Here is a 16,682-nt window from a genome sequence, read left to right on the forward strand (position 1 = left end):
TTCCCCACATCAGACAGGGAGACGCTGCCGTGCCCCGCTGGGCTTTGAAGCACCAGCCCTGGGAAGCCCATGCTGGGAGGTGCTGTCTGGGGGAGGGGAAATAAAAGAGCCCCTCTGCCCCCCCCCCGCCCTTATTGCAAACCCTGGTGTCGCACTGGTCCCCCTCGGCCCGTGCCGGGCTTTTGCCCTCTGTCAGCCTCGGGCGGGCCTCACCCCGGTTCCTCCCCCCACGATTTTACCCCTCAGCCCCCTCCTCACCCTGCCTCCAGCTGCTTCACCAGCTGCGACTGCGCGTGCTCCGTGCACCCTAAGGTGCTAAAACAGAGATTTTCACCCTGCGCCCCCCGCCCCGCTTGCAAGGGGCTGGGGGTGGGACTCGCCCTGCAGCAGCTGCCTGCCCCCCCCCCCCCACCCGGGCAGGGGCGGGAGCGGCAGCCCGGGCCGGTGTCTGCAGGACCCAGCGGAAGGGGCAGGAGCAGCCGGGAGCGGGGCGGGCTGGAGGACGCGGGAGGCGGGACCCGGGGAGAACAAAGGCCGGAGATCGGGACCGTTCTCCGCGGGGGAGCAGCCCCGGGCTCTGCCCCGGAGCCCCCGGGGGAAGCGCTGGGGCCGGGCAGGAAAGTGACTCTCTGCCCCGGGGAGCCCCAGCCGCTGCAGCCCCCGGGGATCGGCCCCCGGCACGGCTGCGGGGGGGGCCGAGACTGGGGCCCGGCGGGGTTCCCCTGGGGTGTGGGGGAGGGGACGTTTGAACGGTCTCTGTGCAGCCAGGAAATCCCCGGAGGAGCAGTGGGGGGGTGGGGTGGGGGTGAGTTAATTGCCCCCTTTCCCTGGTTGTGCCGCTTCCCTCTCTCGCACGGCTCCAGATTCTCTCTAGTTCTTCCCCTTTTCTCTCCCCTTATCACATATGGCTCATCATTCCCAAGCAGATCCTTCCCCCATTGCTCTTAAAATGATTGATTCCCCCTTCTCTTCCTACCAGGCAGCTCTCCCTGGACCCTGCTAGGGGCCCCATCTCCTGCAGGTCTCTGGTTAGTCGGTGGGTGATGGATCTGCTGGGAGAGACACGGGGCTCCCTCTTCATCCCCTCGCCCTGGTGTTTCCTGGGTGCTCTGAGCGTTGTGGGGGGTTTGAACTCGTGACAGCAGCCTCCCGGAGCTCCCATTTGGTTGCCTCCTCTCCCCCACGAATAGTGGGGCAGCCGGTCCTGAGTGTGGGACTCTTGCTCTTTCAGGGGCCGGTGACCTTCGAGGAGGTGGCTGCGTATTTCACCAGGGAAGAGGGGGCTCTGCTGGACCCCGCTCAGAGAGCCCTCTGCAGAGACGTCATGCAGGAGAACTATGAGAATGTGACCCCGCTGGGTAAGGATTCCTGTCCCTTCGGTTCTTGGAAGGGGAAATGCGGAGTTACGGTTCATGACACCCCACAATGCCACCGCCGCTCTGCCCTATTTCAGCATCACCCCGACTTGCCAGTGACACACACACTAGCCCTCTGCCCTCTCCTGCTACACAACACTTTGGGAACAGGAGCAGTACAGCACAAAGTCTAACAACTTCTCTTTACGCATATGCCACCAGGCTGCTGACAATCTCTGTGACAAGAACACGTCCTTGTGCACCTTCACTGACACAACCTACAACACTCAGCATGGAAATGAAGCAGACTTGGTGCCACAAGTTTCACACACACCTTTCTTCATGTCACAGCTCTGCCAAGCTGCTCCAAGTAATCCCTCCAGCATCATATTATAGCTAGAGATGACAGAGTGCACACAGCTGGAGGGCATGCGGATAAATGCCAGTATTCCCATCTGTGCAACGCAACTCAAACACTGTCATCTAGTTTGACCTCTTCTTTAACGGAGGCCACAGAATTTCATCCATTTACTGCCGAGTTGAGCTGAGTACCTTGTGTTTGACTAAATCATCTTCCAGAAAGGCATCCAGTCGTGACCTGAAGACTTCCTGAGATGGAGAATGCTCTGCTTCCCTTCATAGTTTGTAAACCTTAGCACCAGCCTTACTGAATCACTCCCAGTGGCAAGTGCCAACTCCAGGGAGGGGCAGAGATTATGGCATGTACTTTAACTCTTCATTTCCTAGTTTTCAGAGGTTTAACTTTAGCTCCCATCCATATGCTGGGAGGGCAGGAAGAAGCAGTGGGCCTCCTTAACTCTGCATTAATGTAGTTTAGAGGCATTTCATTACCTTCATTTTATTCAGTGTTTTTTTTTTTTGCCACTATGACTGTGTGTACTAGAGCTTTTGCCATCCGAGCTATTATGGTTAGCACTATAGTTCCCTCTAAGGTGCACCCCTGGGCAGCTGCCCATGAGAGAATGAAGGGCCATGCACCTAATTAGATGTGCCGCACAGGCATGGCTCCACTAATTAGGTGCCCCTGGACAGGACATGGAAAAAGGTGAGGTTATGGGGGTGGGAAATAGGGGGTGGGTAGAGTGAGGTTGCGGAGGGGAGTTTAGGGTGTCCGGACTTCCAGCTGGGCTGCAGCTGCCGGTGCCGGGGAGATACAGAACTCACTCTCAGCTCCAGGCTGGGCTAGGGGAGCAGGCTGCATGAGGTGGAGGGTGAGGGGGGGCTGGTGGGAGCAGGCTGCATGGGTTGGAGAGTGGAGGGGCTGGTGGGAGTAAGCTGCACGTGGGTTGGGGTGCCAAGATTTTGGGCAGGTTGCTGGCGTTTTGGGGTATGCGGGGAATGTGGCTACATGGGAGGTGGGGTGCTGGGGAAATTTCCATTATCTGATTAATGCATCAGAGCAAGATCAGTCCAAGCACATCTTGCCTTTTCTTGTTGTTGAGGTAACTATGAGTCTGGTGTGAGGAGCTGGTATTAATTACCAACTGATTGTTGATATAATTCCGAGATCTGAAATATGCCAGGAATAATTGGATGGGGAAGGAATAATGTGGCACCCCCGCTATTTTCCACTGTTAGAATTATAGAGCAAACACAAACCAGTGAACCCTCTGCAGTTCTAGACCAAATATTTTCCACCTAGTATCAGCAGAGAAAGATGAAGAGCTTGTTTTGGGCCATGTTGCATTTCATTTGACAGCTGGTGGACATATGCCAGAGATGTTAGAAAGACTGGGCTAAGATTTAGTTTGACTGGAGGGAGACAGATCCAGAGCAGAGAGGTAAAGAGGGCTGAGGGATTCTGCATTAGCAGATCTTAATACAGAATCTGACTTGTACTGGCGTTTTTTTATTGTAAAGCCTTTAGGCTGCTTTTGTAGATACATGTTAATAATCTGTCCTCTTCCTAGAGTTCTGAGGAGGTTATATGAGTATTTTTAAAGAGTGCAGACTGCAGATTAGGTTGCAGTGAGGTCTTCATAAGCGCAGGATCAGGCTCTAAACTGCTGTCAAGTCCACAAACTGAAAAAAACACTTTGATCTTTCTGTTGTAGTGATCCGATGGGTAAAGTACAGCAATCCAAGGTTAAAAGAAATAGATCTGTGATTTTATTTTGATTGGTGTCTGTAGGGGCAAGGTTGCGGAAGACTGGCGAGGAGCTAAGTGGTGGACTGAGTATGTGACTGGATGTAAGCGGAGGACGCAGGCAGTTTCAATTAACTTTGTCCGACAGACCCTGCCAAAAGACATTTTAGCCTAGCTCAGCATATTTTTGCCTGTAAACGAGTCAGTTTATGTAATAAGCATAAATTGTACATATAAGAATGTAGCCAGCTGTTGACTGTATGTAACCCCGAGATAAGTGCAGAGAATACAGCACCGCAGAGGACTCCCTCCCCCGGCAGAGTCCTGCCTGGTCAGCGGTCCCGAACGGCCAGAGTCCCCTGCAGCCCCTCTGCACATCCTAGGGGCTCCCCAAGCAGACTGGAGCGCAAGTTCTTCCTTCCTTCAGTAAAGCATAGTTTACTATTCTTAGGTCTGAGTGTCCTCCTTTCGCTGGTATCTTCTCCCCCAGCCCTTGCGGGCACAGTGTGGCTTTAAGAAGCTGCTTTCATGCTATTTACTCTCTCTTAGATACTGATCCTGCAAACAGTTACGCCTGGAGGGCATCCATGCATAAGCGTTTGCAGGATTGGGGCTTTAGTGAATGAATACTGGAGCAAAAGCACGTGACTAGGCCTAGCTCGTGACATTGGCATGGTTACATTTAAACAAAGTTTACATGGGTGTTAATGGCTTAAGGTAAGAAAGAAAGAAAAAAGGATTCTTTTAACAACATAATTCTTTGGAGGTATCTGAAAACTAAGATCTTAATGATTTTTTTAAAAATATTCTGTGTTACTAATCAATATATGGGAAATTGTTAAAACTGGAAGAACTTTACCATGGATGCTGTTTGGCCTTTCAATTAGAGTTGGATTTCAGACTAGTGATTCCCATTAAGTTTTAGAATTTGTCCGGGGAGAGGTATTAGCAAAGATCTGGCCTTAATGGTTTCCATCTGGTATAGTTCTGGCATGTCAGAGTACTCTCATTGACTCATAAGTAGGAAGCACTGGCTGTGGCGTTAGGTGTTTTGTAGGATGAAGACCTTATTTGCAAGCTCTCTGAAGCAGGGATCTGTCTGTAAACTCCAAAACCATATGTCAATGTGCTCCAGAGCTTCTACTCTGAGTTTTTGAGTTGGTGACACACACACACACAATGTGAAAACAGGAGAACTTTGCCTGTTTCTACAGGGCTCTGTTGCACTTGCACAGTGTGGGTCGTAGATACTCATTTAAAATACGCATCACCAGCCAGTTGATGTTTTACTTCCCTTTGTATTTTCAGTGTTGTCACTTGTTTGTGGTTTTGTTTGCTGTCTGTGTTGCTTTATTACTTATTTTTACTGTTCCATGTGTGTGCAGTATTCATCAAATTAAGAATTGACATCCCATAGAAATGGTATAAGCGTGAGTGAATACCTTCTACTCTCCTTTCCAGTATCAGACAATATTGTATTAATCTATGCGATGAGAGCATGACTGTTTCTAGTTGACACATAGATTTGTTTAGCATCTTAAAGCTGAGCTGTGCGTGCAGATATTATGCATGCAAGAGGGATAGTTTGGGGAACTGCAAAAGTCCGTAGCATGCTAGTGTTTTGGCAGATGCTTCATTTTTTGAGAGCAGCTTTCCCTGAAGATTTAGTGGTCACTCTCTATGGTAGGAGGAGGTTATTAAATTGGGTCTCCGGTGCATACTTTTTATGCTTTTACTAAATGGCCATGGCTTTATTTTATTTCTATAGCTGTTTTCAGTAGGCCATATTTTGGTGTGTTTACTAGCTTGAGTTGTTAGAAAGGATGATAAAATACATGTACTCCAAGGGCAATGTCAATTTTCTTTTTATTTGATTTCATATTGAATAAACATCTTAAGCAGTGCACCTTGATAATTATCCCTTGTTTTAATATTTTTTCTTCTTCCTCCATACCTATGAACTGTTTAAGAATATATATTATATCTAGGGTTTTTGTTTGCACTGGTGGCACACATCTGCACATACCTGGATATTGGTGCTGCGCATAACAAAATTCAACCCGCACATGGATGGAAAATATTTGAGGGAACATTGGTGTGATTTTTCAAACCCGTAATTGATACAGCTACACTGGCAAAACTTTTAAGTGCAGACCGAACAAGAGTCTGCATGTAGATTTCAGAGCATTTTAAACTATTACTTTTAACACAAACATTTTGGTATCAGAGGGAAAACTTCCAAGAGGAACTTCTGCAAAAAGCAAGAAAAATGCAGAGCACACATGGTCTGAATAGAATAGAATATCAGGGTTTGAAGGGACCTCAGGAGGTCATCTAGTCCAACTCCCTGCTCAAAGCAGGACCAATCCCCAACTAAATCATCCCAGCCAGGGCTTTGTCAAGCCTGACCTTAAAAACCTCTAAGGAAGGAGATTCCACCACCTCCCTAGGGAACCCAATCCAGTGCTTCACCACCCTCTTAGTGAAAAAGTTTTTCCTAATAGCCAACCTAAACCTCCCCCACTGCAACTTGAGACCATTACTCCTTGCTCTGTTGTCTGCTACCACTGAGAACTGTCTGGATCCATCCTCTCTGGAATCCCCTTTCAGGTAGTTGAAAGCAGCTATCAAATCCCCCCTCACTCTTCTCTTCTGCAGACTAAATAATCCCAGTTCCCTCAGCCTCTCCTCATAAATTATGTGCTCCAGCCCCGTAATCATCTGAAAGTTACCAGAGGTAGGGCTCAATCTCAAATTCATGGGTGTAGTTTAGGTTCAATGGCCACAGCACATCCCCTTAAGTCAACCCTTTACTGTGACAGCAGATTGCGGGAAACCCTCTAGCAGTTAACAGGGACTTAGTCTTGCAGCACGTCTGCATTTCAATGTCCGTGACTCACCAGTTTGGTTTGTGCTGTTCTGAAACTCCAAATCCTACAGGTATTGACTTTTTCAGTCCTGGTTTCCCAAAGAGGCAGTGGGGGCTACGTACTGAGATAAATGCCAAGTGACCGAGATCTGTCAGGGAACAAGGAGAACCGTGGTTTCAGCCCCAGCTGTGTGCAGTGAAATGTTAAAAGAGCAAGATGATTTTGTAAAAAGCTGTCTCTGGTGGCAGGGCTGTATTTCAGGAACCTTGTGTTCAAACAGACCCATATTTGGACCAATAACCCTTCCCTGAATGGCCATAAACGGCTTCTACAATACCTTCCTGCTTACCCAGAAGCCAGAAACACAGTTCCCTTGGAACAATCCAGCCTCAGGCTCCCACCCACAGCCAAGTCAAATATGATGAGGATTATTGAAAATCTTGTTCATCCTATAAAAAGTTCTACCAATCCCAGAGGATCGGACGCATTACCCCCCAGGTCAGTGAATAGTTCAGATCTTACACAAATACACACTTGCAGCCAATTCTTATTAACTAAACAAGACTTAATAAAAAGAAAAGAGAGAGAGAGAGAGTATTGGTTAAAAGACCATGATCCAGGCAGATATGAGTTGAGTTCTTAGGTCAGTTTCATAATTTCATGGTGAGCTTCAGAGTTGTAAATAGTCATCCCAGAACTAGTTCCATAACTTACAGTCCAGTGCCCAGTATCGGGGTGACCCAGACTGGAGCTGGGGACCTGAGCCTTGCAACTCAAACTTCCCATGATGAAGCTTAAGCAGATCTGAGATAACAAGATCAGGGCGCAAGAGTTCTTTTTATAGCTCTCCTGCAGCCTCTTGACAGCCTGCGTTCCTTAGGTGAGGCATTGTGGCTTGAAATAAAACCCCCTATTTCCTAAGGATACACAGGTAACTAGTTGCATTCGTCTGCCTAAGGTAATTCTCCAATGAGCAGTTCATAGACTATTTATTACAAACTTCAAAGAGAAATGCAGATGATGACATTATTACACCCAAGTTTCAGAGATCAAAAGGGAATATTAACATTTAGATGAATCAATAGATATAGTGACAGATAGGAACTGTCTGTTTTACATGGTTACCATCTAACAAGATGTAAGTAAACGCATACAATTAGTATTACCTCCAATTCTCTCACAATACCTGTTTGCATTTCAGAGCTCTAGTCTATGGGACATGGCATGTTAGCTATTTTTAAGGAATAGCCCTAATTACCATTTACATACTTTTCTAGCATGTCTCTAAAGGTTGAATTTGGGTCATTTAGTCTGTGAGCTGCTTGCCCCTTTCTGGCTCAATGTCACGGGAGTGTCTGGCTGTGTGTGTTCCCAGCAGAGATGGGAATGGTTAAATCCCTCATACGCAGAGTGTCCTGCCCCTGGGGAGCTGCCTCCAGGATTTGAGTGCTTTAAAATGGGCTGGGGTAAAACAGATAGACTCTTCTTGGTAAGAAATGTCCCATTAACTCCCCTGATCTCCTTTGTTTTCTATCCCCTGAGCAGGGTTTCCCATTTCCAAACCTGACATGATCTCCCAGCTGGAACGAGGGGAGGATCCGTTGTGATGGATCTCCAAGACTCTGAGGATGGAGCGATTCCGAGAGGTGCCTGTGCAGGTGAGGGATTCTTAAACCAATTCAATAACACTCCGTGGCTGAAAGAAATACCTGCGACTCCCTAAAAAGGCCTTGGGAGCTCTGGAGTTCAGGAGTATCCCCAGGAGGCCTTGCACCCTATGGGCAGCTATTGCTCACGGCTTCCTACCCATCCTCGCTGACACCCGGCAGCAGCTCCCTCCCTGATGGGATGTTTAGGCAGAATTGTTCCCCTCCTCTCTCCCCAAAGGAGAAGAGTTTAGGATAATTCACTATCAGGATTTTTTTTTCCTCTCTCTCCAGCTCTAATTGTGGTTTGGTTTCCTGTTTTCCACCCCAATTTCTCAGGTATCTCTCTCTGTCCTAACAGGTGCTGGGATGGTGAATGAGAACGAGGAGCAGAATCCTGAGCAGGAAGATGCTGAGCAAGTGGAAGCACATGGGGGATTATCTCAAAGATCGAAAGGGAATGTGTCCAGGTGTCGTGTGAAGGGGAAAGCCTGTGAGAGCCAGCACAGGCCAGAGAGGGAGCAGGGAAACCAGCCCAGGGAGAAAGTGGGCAAATCCATTAATTGTCAGGGGCCTCACCAGGACTCCAAGGAAATCATGACCCAGGAGGGAATACTTACAGGAGAGAGAAAAAACACATGCACTGAGTGTGGGAAACACTTCACTCTGAACTCCACCCTCGTTAGACATCAGCGGATCCACACAGGGGAGCACCCCTACCAATGCTGTGAGTGTGGGAAACAGTTCAGTGAGAAATCAAACCTTATTACACATCAGACAAGCCACACAAGAGAGAGACCCTATGAGTGCTGTGAGTGCGGGAAAAGCTTCACTCGGAGTTCAACCCTTATTAGACATCAAAGAATCCATATAGGAGAGAGACCCTATGAGTGCTGTGAGTGCGGTAAAAGCTTCACTCGGAGTTCAACCCTTACTAGACATCAGAGAATCCATACAGGAGAGAGACCCTATGAATGCTGTGAGTGCGGGAAAAAGTTCACTCAGAGCTCAGTTCTTATTAATCATCAGCGAATGCACACAGGAGAGCGCCCCTATACATGCTGTGAGTGCGGGCAAACGTTCGCTCAGAGCTCAGCCCTATTTAAGCATGAGAAGATCCACACGGGAGAGCGCCCCTATGAATGCTCTGAGTGTGGGAAACAATTCATTGAGAAATCAAAATTTATGAAACATCAGACAAGTCACACAGGAGGGAGACCCTATGAATGTTGTCAGTGCGGGAAACAGTTCAGTGAGAAATCAAACCTTACTAAACATCAGGCAAGCCACACAGATGAGAGACCCTATGAGTGCAGTGAGTGCGGGAAAAGCTTCACTCGCAGCTCATCCCTTATAAGACATCAGAGGATCCACACAGGAGAGAGACCGTATAAATGCTGTGAGTGCGGGAAAAGCTTTGCTTTCAAATCAGACGTTAATAAACATCAGAGGGTCCACACAGGAGAGCGCCCCTATGAATGCCGCGAGTGCGGGAAACAGTTCAGTCAGAAATCAAACCTTAGGGCACATCAGAGAGGCCACATAGAACAGAGTCCCTATGAGTGCCGAGAGTGCAGGAAAAAGTTCAGTCAGCGCTCAGGCCTTATTAATCACCAGAGAATCCACACGGGAGAGCGCCCCTATGAATGCTGTGAGTGGGGGAAACAGTTCAGTGAGAAATCAAACATTCTTAAACATGAGGCAGGCCACACAGGAGAGAGACCCTATGAGTGCTGTGAGTGCGGGAAAAAGTTCACTCAGCGCTCAGGCCTTATTAATCACCAGAGAATCCACACAGGAGAGCGCCCCTATACATGCTGCGAGTGTGGGAAAAAGTTCACTCAGAGCTCAGGTCTTATTAAACATCGGAGAATCCACACAGGAGAGAAACCCTATGAGTGCTGCGAGTGCGGGAAAAGTTTCACTGAGAGCTCATCCCTTATTAGACATCAGGGGATCCACACAGGAGAGAGACCCTATGAATGCTTTGAGTGTGGGAAAAGCTTCACTTTTAAATCGGACCTTATTAATCATCAGAGAATGCACATGGGAGAGTGCCCCTATGAATGCCGTGAGTGTGATAAAAAGTTCACTCAAAGCTCAAGTCTTATTATTCATCGGAGGATCCACACACGAGAACAGTCTGTGAGTACAGGAAAAGTTTAATCCAGACCTCACACCTTAATAGACATCAGCGATTTCACAGGATAGAGACGCACCAAAAAAATTTTGTGCAGAGAAAATATATATATTTTTTTAAAAGACATTTTCTAATTCCCACATAGTGACTTTTTAGGGCTGTTTGCATCATTTGTGTCACCCTGTTCTCTCAGTTCCCCGGGGTGAGTTGACCGCTTTTTGTTTTGCAGATCGCCCTTCTCTGGTGTGAATCCTGTGGTCCTTTCTATCAACTCCTTTCTCCTGTGGCTCATGGGAGTGTGTGTCCCTCCAGCCAGGAGTGTCCATCAGCCCCAGGTGTGGGAAATAGGGGTGATCTCAAGTAGCTACACTTAGCCAAAATCAACCTGGGCTTTCTCCTCTAGGATTTTCCATAGAGTCGGCCTGCTGGAGGTAGCTATCCTAGTGTAAACATCCCGCTATATGTGCAGTGCTGACACAGCCCATGCACAGGGGCTGGGTTTAGCTCGCACCTTCCCCTTTGACCTGTCCTAATTGACACTAATTTTCATAGTCTAGACAGGCCCTGAGCATCACGTGTATATTGTCACAGCACTAGCAGAACAATTGTTGGTCACCAAGTTCCCCCTTTGGCGACAAATTGTCTCATCCCAGTTGTTCTCATGTTGGTCCAGGTTGTGCTGAGCAGCCGGTTGTTTGGGTTTTTTTACCATTTTCCGAATTGAAAATCTATTTCAATATAACAAAGAGGAGGAACAGGAGTGGGAGAAATGTATCATTTCGGCCTCTACAACACCGGAAGGAAATGGGGTGAGTTGCCAGGATTCCCTCCTTCCCCATCACTGTCACTAGGCCCGCTCGCTCCAGCAGCGCTGGCGTCCGTCTGAGCCACAGTGGAGTTTATCCACCTATATTCTACCCCTCCATCTCCCAAAGAGTCTCTGCACTTAATAGCAATTTGATCCTAAATCCAACTCGTTAGGGCTGGAGATGAGTGTCCCAGACTTGGATGGGGAATTCCAATGGATCCTAAACACAGTGCAATCATTCCCCATTTAAATCTATTGACAGAGCAACTTCTGGGCTTTTTCCTGCTGAGCTGGGATCGTTTGCACAGGAGAAGTTTGGTAGTTTTCCCCTATTACGACAATGATATTTTTTGTTGTTTTTTGTCAATAACACAATTCCATCATAATGAAGTGCTGTAGAGTGAGGCAGGTTTGAATGGATCAGAGGAGAAAGCGACGGGGGAATCTCCTCTCCTGATTTTTGATTAATCAGATGGATCTGGCTCTAGAATTTAATTTTATATGAAACTGAAAGTGACTTATACAGAGCTAGCTGAGTGGTGTTAAGAATAGTTTACGTTTTGTGAGCTTCTTCATTTTATTTGTTTTATACATTTCATTAAAATGTATAGCAAATCATGTCTTTCAATAAGCTCCCGGCTCAGAACCATAGAGCATCTGGGTGGAGATCAGCCAGTCCAAGTCAGAGCCTTATCAGCTCCCTCTCTGTTAACCCTTTGGTACAGAGCAGCTGGGGGGGTGGGGAGGGAACCCATCTCAGCTCCCACTGCATCTTTGGGGGCTCAGAGCATCACAAGGGAAAATGAGCTCCCCAACGCAGGCTTTCAGGAGTAGGGAGCTGGGAGGGGAGAGATGGGCTGAGGCAGTGTCTGCCTCATGAGGGATTCATGGTATCTCTAAGTAGGGGTGGATTGGTTGTGGATTTCTCTGCTTTCACTGTAATGGTCAGGGCTAGTCACCACTCCCATCTGGCTTGCCCTGGCTTGGGGTTGTGTCTGCTCAGGCCCATCTGAAGTTGGGGGTCTAGTTCGGAGGTTGTAAACGGAGGTGAAGAGATTGTGCCTTTCAGCCATTGTGGTGTTGGCAGAGTGAAGATCTTTGTGGTTGGGGGGAACATTGGGGAATGACTGAAAGAGGGCAGAGTTAAGGTTGTGTGGGCAACCTTAACTTTGAGTCCTAGTTTTCAGACGTGTGAGTTTTTCAGAAGCTGAGGTTCTGAAGGCAGACAGCATTCAACTGGGTAACCTTAACTCTGCATTAATGAGGTTTTTTTTGCCCTTTAGTTACTCTTAGGGGAATTCTGTGCCAAAAAATTAAAAATTCTTTACACAATATTTTAAAATTCTGTATATTTGATTTGTCAAAATAACAATATAATCGCTCCTGTTTCAATTATTTTGGTAATTTATTTCAAAATACCTGTCAACAAACACAGACAACAGCAAAAAATGATTCCCCCAGGAGTGGAGAGTTAAAGAAATCCCTACAACAGTTGGGGGGTGTGTGTGGGGCCCCCAGAGCCCAGACATCTGCACTCCCATCCCCCCAGAGCCCAGCTGTGGGGCATCCCCTGGCCTAGACACCAAAACCCGCTCCCTGCAGAGTCCAGCCGCGGGGCAGCCCCCAGACATCAGCAGTCCCCTCCCCACAGAGCCCAGCAATGGGGCAGCCCTTGGCCCAAACACCAGCACCCCAGAGCCTTTATTCCCTGCAACTTCTTTACTGTCCCATCAGGGGACATGGTGTGGCAGGGTCTCCCAGGCCCTACAAGCTGGAAGAGTCCACCCTAGTGGACAGAAATTCTGCATGGAAGACAGGAATTCTGCAAAATTCTGCATGGTGCAGTGGTGCAGAATTCCCCCAGGAGTATTTAATCAATATAAAGGGGATAGGCTCAGGCTGCCACCTAGATATTAACCAGCTAGCAGTCTGGCTCACTGCCCCCCAAAATGGACCTGGCTGAGGGGTCCTGTTCTCTGTACCTACAAGCTCTGTATTAGACCATGTTCCTGTCATCTAATAAACCTTCTGTTTTACTGGCTGACTGAGAGTCACGTCTGATTGTGAAGTTGGGGTGCAGGACCCTCTGGCTTCCCCAGGAGCCCACCTGGGCAGACTCACTTTGGGAAGCGCATGGAGGGGCATAGGTTGCTGAATGCTCCGAGGTCAGACCCAGGAAGGTGGAAGCCAGGTGAGCTGTGTGTCCTGCTGACAGTCTGCTCACAGAGAGGAGACTTCCCCAGAGTCCTGCCTGGCTTCGTAGGGAGCAGTTCCAGAGCATCGCCCAGGGACTCCGTGACAACTGGTGGCAGAGGTGGGATGTACTGCACCCCGTGGATCGCGCTTCCTGCAGTAAGTGACAGGAGAGCAGTAAAACGAAGGGGTATTGATGAGGACCAGGCATGCTGAAGGCTCAGAGAGGAGCAGTTTTGGGGGGCAGTTAACACCTGGGAATGTGTGACCAGCAAGAAGGACTGTGCAGTAATGGGGTCCCCCTGGGGACTGCAGTGAGCAGTCTCGGGGGCAGAGGAGCCTGCAGCTTGGCCCTGGGAGAGAGAAGGACTGTAGCAGTAACAGGGTTCCCCTGGGGACTGTGGCGAGCGATCCCAGGGGCAGAGGAGCCTGCGGCTCGACCCTGGGAGAGAGGTGGTGACCTGGAGAAGGGCTGTCACACTAGGGGTTCTCCCTGGAAACCGTGGGGAGCTGAGAGCACACAGATGCACGAGTCCACAGCAACTTGGGAACAGCGGAGTGAGGGCCTGTCACCGTCTCCTTAAGAAGGACATTGTAACCCTGTGCAGAAAGAGAGGGTTGGGCATTGGAAAGTTCACCAAGGCACAGTTAATCGTGCAGCTGGAGGAGGATGATCACTCTAAGGAGCAGATTCCTGACCCAAATGGGGCTACAGCAGGATCTGGGAGCAGCTGGAGTGGGAGCCAGGCATCCCCAAGACTCCTGTCCCCAACCAGACGGGGGTCTTCACGATCAGGTTCCCCATCAGGGGATCGGAGACGGACAGGATTGGAGCTGAGTCCGAGAGAGCGAGAGGATCGTGAGAGACCGCGAGAGCCTGAGAAAGAGCTGCAGAAGCAGCAGCAACATGAACTGGCGATGGTGGAGCGGAGAGGCATAGGGGACCTCCCGGGGTGAGTGGGGATAGACCCCGGGGTGCCAGTTCCGGAGGGAACCTCGAGACTAAATTGCTGCCCCCGGTTAAGGAGGGGGGGATGTGGATGCCCACCTCACTTCCTTTGAGCAGGCTGGAGATTTGAAGAAGGGGGATCCTGTGGAAAAGCCCCGGTGTCCAGCTCCCTTGCTGGGTCCCAAGGCCATAGACTCTGTCAGCCAGATGGGTGGGGAGGTGGACAGGCTCCCACTCCTGGTCCCGGCATATATGTCTGTGTGGAGTCTCTTGGGTCAGGCCCCTTGGACCCACAGTGGGAGCGGAAGATGATGGTCGATGGGGAGACATTCCTGGGATGGCGAGATCCTGGGACAGAGAGAACGGTTGTCAGGCCCCGAATGGTGCAGCCCCACCAGATGCTGAGGGGCTGTGTGAGCTGGGTGAAGGTCCCAGGGATGAAGCCCCTCGCCCTGCCTATGGCCCAGATCCCTGTGCAGACCCAGGAGGGGTGGGGCTGGCTGGTCGTTGGGGTTCTCCAGGACATCGGCTGTGAGACCCTGTTGGGGGGTGACTGTGTCTCTTTGGGAGAGGATCCAGGCCGGTTGCCTTGTCCAGAGGCGCTGCTGGGAAGTGATCTCATGGCAGGGAGGGAGCAACCAGGGACAGGGCTCAGCAGGGCTGTGACCTTAGGCCCAGCCAGCGAGAAGGAAGAGTCTGCCGAGCAGAACAGCTGGGTAGTTACTCTCTCGAGGATGCAGGGGAGGGCAGGTCTACTCATCTCTAGACACTTTGGATAGGACTTGTCGTCTCTCAGTGAATTTAACATCTAGTTCCTTGTGGAAGCAGAGGTTGGTACGGGAAGGACAACAGAGCTTGGAGAGCACAGCTTGTAAAAGGGAACCTGAGAAAGGTAACTGCGATTTCCTGGAAGTAGCTCAGGGTAGTGAGAAGAGCAGCAGTTTATCCGTTGGGAGTGACAAGGTGCTTGGTAAGGAAAGTTTGGATGAGGCTAGGCAGCCTTGTGAGCTGATGGCTTTGTATAGTCAGCAGGGTGGGAAGGTGAGGAGAGTGGAAGATCAGTGTCTTGGACCTTACCTGTTACCTGGATGGAGAAGTGTGACAGTGAAGGAAAAGTGCCTGTGTCTGTCAGGGGTATTGACTTGCCTATGGAGGGAGCTACCCCAGTCTCCAAGCAGTTGTCTGTGAACAGCCCTGTGTGCTGGGACCAGGGGAATGAGATCCCAAGCTGTGTGTCTGGTAAAGGAGAAAGTGTCTCCGGCTCTTCTCTGTCTGTGGAGCAGACAGAAGGGGCCTTTCAGCCTGTGATGGTTGAGGATAGTGCAGTTGTCTCAGAGTTGGTTCTGGATTCAGCTAAAGCCCAGGAAGGGAAGGGTCCTAAGTTTGTGTCTGCTCAGGAGAATGGTGCTGTAACTGGGTCGCATCCAGTTAGTGTCCTAGCAAAATCCCAGAGATCAGACAATTCTGGTGCTTGTATTTTCCCTGTTGCTAGTGTGTGGTTGGGAAAGGCTGTAGCAACTCTGTCTGATCAGGGTGAGATCCTAGCCAGGGCACAAGGAGAGCAGAAAGGTGATTTGATTGTGTTACCTACTGAGGGTGTGGAACCCTGTAGCAAGAAGGAAAAGATTCCTGAACTTGTGTGTGGCAAAGGGAAGGAGAAGACTTCTAACCTTTTATCTAGGAATGTCTCCATGCTAGTTCTGTAAGTGAACAGTCTGTGTCCCAGGTGAAGAGGGTGCTGGGCTGCCTCAAGGAGGCAGGACTGATTGTAAAAGCTGAAAAGTGTAAGGTGGAGATAATCAGAGAGTGGCCTGTTCCCAAGGCCAAGAAACAGGACCAGACCTTTATTGGGATACTGGAGGTTTGTACCCCACTTGAGCTCCCTAGCTGCCCCCATCACTAAGCTATGTAAGAAGGGGAAACCAGGAAGCTGGTCTGGACCAAGCAGTGCCTGAGGGCTTTCTGTGCATTGAAGGAGGCTCTAATCCAGGGCCCGGTAAATCTGGTAAACCCCGACTTTGTCAAGGCCTTTATAGTGTTCACTGATGCCTCAGACACAGGGCGGGGTGTGGGGCTGATGCAAGCTGATGCTAAGGAATGGGAGAGATGCTGCGGCATGCATGGAAACATTGGTGGGGTCGAACTTCCCCAGGTCACTGGCTAAAGTGACCTCGCTCAGTTCGGTCTCAAAGGGAGGAGAGATGTGATGAAGAGGGACTGTTCTTAATGTTTTCTCTGAATACTGTCGGGGTGCCTCAGTTACCCCTAGGCAGTTCTTAAGTATCTAGGTGATGGGATCATTGCAGAGCCCTAGAGGGCAGGTGTGTGCAGGGGTCTGGATGCAGAGAATGGCCGACACCCTGTTTCCTGGCAACTGATGGCCTGGGCCCTTCCCCCCTGCAAGGTGAGAGCTAAAGGGTTGTAGAACAAAGGAATCAGGTGCCCTCCTGGCCCGGGAAAGGGACAAAGCCCAGAGGAGGAGGGGCTGGAGGGGATTCAGTTTGGGGCTGGCTGGGGACATGGAGTGAAGTGCAGACAGGGTTGTCTGGCTCACTGCTCCCCAAAACGGACCCAGCTGAGGGGTCCTGTTCTCTGTACCTACAAGCTCTGTGTG

At 49.7% G+C, this 16,682-nt stretch overlaps 2 protein-coding genes and 1 pseudogene across 5 annotated transcripts in view; 2 read left to right on the plus strand and 1 right to left on the minus strand.

Moving 5' to 3' along the window:
• Positions 1-12,077, plus strand: part of LOC119849428 (zinc finger protein OZF-like) — a 776,365-nt gene extending 764,288 nt beyond the window's left edge. For 2 of the 4 annotated variants that reach the window (XM_043503815.1, XM_043503821.1), the window contains exon 3: positions 8,340-12,077. In XM_043503815.1, the coding sequence (XP_043359750.1) occupies positions 8,340-10,144 (1,805 nt within the window). In that variant the 3' untranslated portion in view covers positions 10,145-12,077. Of the gene's footprint in view, positions 1-1,234; positions 1,359-7,877; positions 7,991-8,339 lie in introns of those variants that run through there. The other 2 variants (XM_038386370.2, XM_043503816.1) reach the window with 2 other exon arrangements.
• Positions 1-16,682, minus strand: part of LOC119849371 — a 1,398,949-nt pseudogene that overhangs the window by 733,191 nt on the left and 649,076 nt on the right.
• Positions 1-16,682, plus strand: part of LOC119849376 (zinc finger protein 420-like) — a 3,142,523-nt gene that overhangs the window by 527,954 nt on the left and 2,597,887 nt on the right. The gene's annotated exons all lie outside the window — the stretch shown is intronic.

The sequence above is a fragment of the Dermochelys coriacea genome, chromosome 28, assembly GCF_009764565.3.
Source record: "Dermochelys coriacea isolate rDerCor1 chromosome 28, rDerCor1.pri.v4, whole genome shotgun sequence".
Taxonomy (NCBI): domain Eukaryota; kingdom Metazoa; phylum Chordata; order Testudines; family Dermochelyidae; genus Dermochelys; species Dermochelys coriacea.